Source organism: Eucalyptus grandis, chromosome 6, assembly GCF_016545825.1.
Source record: "Eucalyptus grandis isolate ANBG69807.140 chromosome 6, ASM1654582v1, whole genome shotgun sequence".
Taxonomy (NCBI): Eukaryota; Viridiplantae; Streptophyta; class Magnoliopsida; order Myrtales; family Myrtaceae; genus Eucalyptus; species Eucalyptus grandis.
The window spans coordinates 32589200-32592680 of NC_052617.1; the positions used below are offsets into that span (position 1 = coordinate 32589200).

Genomic DNA, 3481 nt, shown 5'->3' on the forward strand with positions numbered 1-3481 from the left:
TCGGACGTTGGCCATCGAACGCTAGACTTCGACTACCCACCGTTGATCACCGATCGCCAAACGTTGGACTTCGACCACCCACCATCAATCATCGATCGCCGGACATCAAACTCCAGCCACCGAATGCCGGCGGTCGCCGCTCCTAGAAATAGAAATTTTATTCTCTTATCAAACGAATTTTTACTCTAGAAATAGAAATTTTGAATCATTATCAAACACATTTCTTTATTGAGAAAGTCGTCCATGGAAATTTATTTTTATTCCATAAATTTTGTTATGCGCACCCTAAAAAGGCATAGCAACTGGAGCTACTGAGTCATACAGCCAAGAAGGATAGTTAACTTTAGTCAATTTTTAGAACATGATTGGAGTGAACTAAGTCACTAGGACCATATCATTAGTCTTAGTTGCGGACTTCCAAAGCAATCAGCAGAATCAAAAGACATCTAGGTCAACAGAATGTGATTTGTTTGCTGATGAAATCAATGCAAACCCTTCTCATGGAAAACTCTATAAATCAATGTTAGCAGCTCCTTCGTGATAAAAATAAAATGTTGGCAGTTCCTTGTATTATGGACAACATAGTTTCCCTCATCAGTATTTTCTGCTATGACCGGCAACATATGGTGGTCCATGTATGTTGTTACACTTGCTTGGTGCATAGCCAATTGCAAATATTTGCTGCCATATCGGTTCACCAACATATACCCAACCCAACATTTGTTTGATCACTTATTGACATCTTTGAAATAAGACGCTGGGATGTCTGGAGGAGAAGGCATGACCGCTACCCATTTAAACTGAAAATGGTTGGATATGTTTGTTAGCCACCGATTTCCATAGCAATGATCACGGGTTCATCAATATATCCAGATATTAGATGATGCAAATACCTTGTGTTGCTTGTATTTTTCTCGTACAGCTTGTAAGGAGCCTCCTCTTCTCCCCAGGTACAAGTCGTGTATGATCTGAACGCTCTCTTTCAAGTCCTTCATTGTGTACCCTGAATACCTCTGTAGGCTTGAAGTCTGAAAAGTAGGATGATCTTCATAATAGACTGAGAGTAACAATCGAATGTTATCGATTATAAGCATCATCATAAAGTAGGCTCTTACCCAGGGGTGAGTGTTTGGTTGCACGATAAATCTTGCTAAAAACGTGACAGATGCAGCAACAACAGATGGCAAGAATTTCACGCAGGCGTAATCCAACAAACTTAGCTCGGCAAGGTAGTAGCCCAAGAACTCCAGTTTCAAATTCGTAGTCTGCAAGTTCTGATGTGTAGTTAGCCAAATGGACAAACTTAAGATAAGCAAAAAACGGTTACCTTGTGACCTTCTTGAGCAACTGTGCTGAATCTTCTGCAAAACGGAAGGATAGAAATGGTCAGCGTAGGTCGAATTTAAACTCCACACTAACTAAAATAGGATATTACAGAGGAGATAATCCCATTTGATAAAAACAGGTAGGTGACTTCATGCCTTAGGAATGTCCTTATTGTGGGATTGCCCAATTCAAAGTCCAGAGCCTTCAATATATCCTCCTCCATCTGAACCACCTTAAAATCAGGAAAAGAAAAATGCCAATTCACTACTTTATATAGCATCTTCGAATGGGCTAGATGCATCAACCGATATAAAAATAATAATGGTGTGATAATGAAGTGAGATTGTACCTCTTCTTTAGTATAACTGTCGTCTGTCATGTAACGGAAATCTTCTATATGAGGAGGCTTGACTTCCTCGTACTTTCTACTCATCAGAACAGAGAACCAAACAAGGATGACAGCAAATCAGCACCGCGTCAATGGTAAGGCACAAAATATCAAACCAGAAGGTAGAAGCCGGGGCTAGCTGCTACTACTTACGACTTACGAGGAAATGAGCATCGCGGAAACACCAAGCAGCCTAAGCTTTTGACTAGACAAAGCATTCGAAGATAAGAACCTATCGATGTAAGAGATGGAGCGATAGAGTGTCCGGAAAAAGCTGGTACTTCTCGGCAACCCCCACCATCCAGTCCACCAAAATCCCTCTCATATTGGGACTCATATCATTCTGAACTTTCTCAATGTAATCAGGCAATGGTCTCCTCTTCAGCTCCATCTGCATCAAGCAACACACCCAAATGACCCCCAAATCCAAACTGCTCAAAAAGCTTTTGCATTTTTCCCATTTCCACTATCAAATTGAATCCAAGCTAAATGCCGAGCAGGCAGCTTCACACTAACTAGCGTACTATATTTCATTGTCGGGTTGGTACCAAAGTAAGTGAACATCGATGTATGTAAGCTCATGTGCAATTCCCTAAAAAAGCTTAGGCATTTATCATTTTATTTTTAGCCTGGAAAACAAGATCACAGTGACTGATGTTTTCTGTGTGATAGGTTTTCTGGGCAATTTCATCCATCCAAAGTCCAACTCTTCGAAACCCATCTAATCGTTTGGACAATGCAATGACCCAGTTGTGGGGCAAGGAGCGATGAAACCGGGTCAGTCAGTTGCGCGAAAGACACGCTCCCGCAACGTCAAAAGAAAAGCTTCAGGTCCAGTCATTCAGATCATCAGATTGACTCATTTTCTTCGCAAGAAAGCTCACCTTAGTCAAGAAAAACAAGAAAAAGACCGATAAATAAATAAATAAAAATGGCACCGACTTCCATGTTGCGAAGGTAGCGAAAGATGTCGGGACCGTAAGCTCCGCACGTCGGCGGATCAACTCCGCGGTCGCCACCCTCCTCTGCCGCCGTCGAAGGAGCGGATGCCGCGGCCGTTGACTCGCCGACGACCTTGACTTTGGTCTTCTTCGCGGTGCCGCCGCCGCCGCCCTTCGCCGGCACGGCGGTCGGATTGGGTAAATTGGTGATATCTCCAAGCGCCGCCCTCTTCCTGCTCGCCGCCGCTGGCTCCTGCTCAGAGTCGGCCGTCGCATCGGCCGCTCTCTTCTTCGCCGCCGGGGTACGCCCGCTCTCCGCCATCGCGGCTTTGTCTCCTCGCCCGCCCTTCAGCTTCTGTGTACGTGTGTGCGTGCACGTGAAAGAGAGAGAGAGAATGAAAAGGAAGGAAGAAATGCGCCATTTGTGGGTTTGAATGTCGGGTTTTGCCGCCTGAGCCATCACGAGACAGCGTTTTGGCTTAAAAAAAAGAACAGAAGCAAATGTTTTTTTTTCCACAGAAAAAAGTTCAAGATATTAATTAAATGAGTTAATACAACAAATAACTCTAAATCAGTTCTGACAAATTTATCCTAAATTAATTTTTATTATTATTTACTCTTCGTTAGTTTCCATTAAATTTTACTATCAAATTACTAAACTAGATAACACATAATGAGATGACGAGTGTACTAATTTAAGATTTTACCTTTTATCCAATTTCTAATTTTTCATAGTATTAACCAACTTAATGGAAACTGGCAGTTAAAATAAATTTGTCATAAACGTATTAATTTTGGGTTTTTAGTGATCGGAAATTAGTTTTGA

At 42.2% G+C, this 3481-nt stretch overlaps 1 protein-coding gene across 1 annotated transcript; it reads right to left on the minus strand.

Moving 5' to 3' along the window:
• Nucleotides 1-465: 465 nt before the first annotated feature.
• Nucleotides 466-3076, minus strand: LOC104449286 (putative cyclin-A3-1). Its single transcript, XM_010063402.3, is given in 9 exon segments — nucleotides 466-800; nucleotides 894-1028; nucleotides 1116-1274; nucleotides 1328-1361; nucleotides 1482-1558; nucleotides 1676-1751; nucleotides 1875-1973; nucleotides 1975-2105; nucleotides 2657-3076. Coding segments are annotated over 9 exon segments (1104 nt in total). The 5' UTR covers nucleotides 2978-3076; the 3' UTR covers nucleotides 466-728.
• Between the last annotated feature and the right edge of the window lie 405 nt (nucleotides 3077-3481).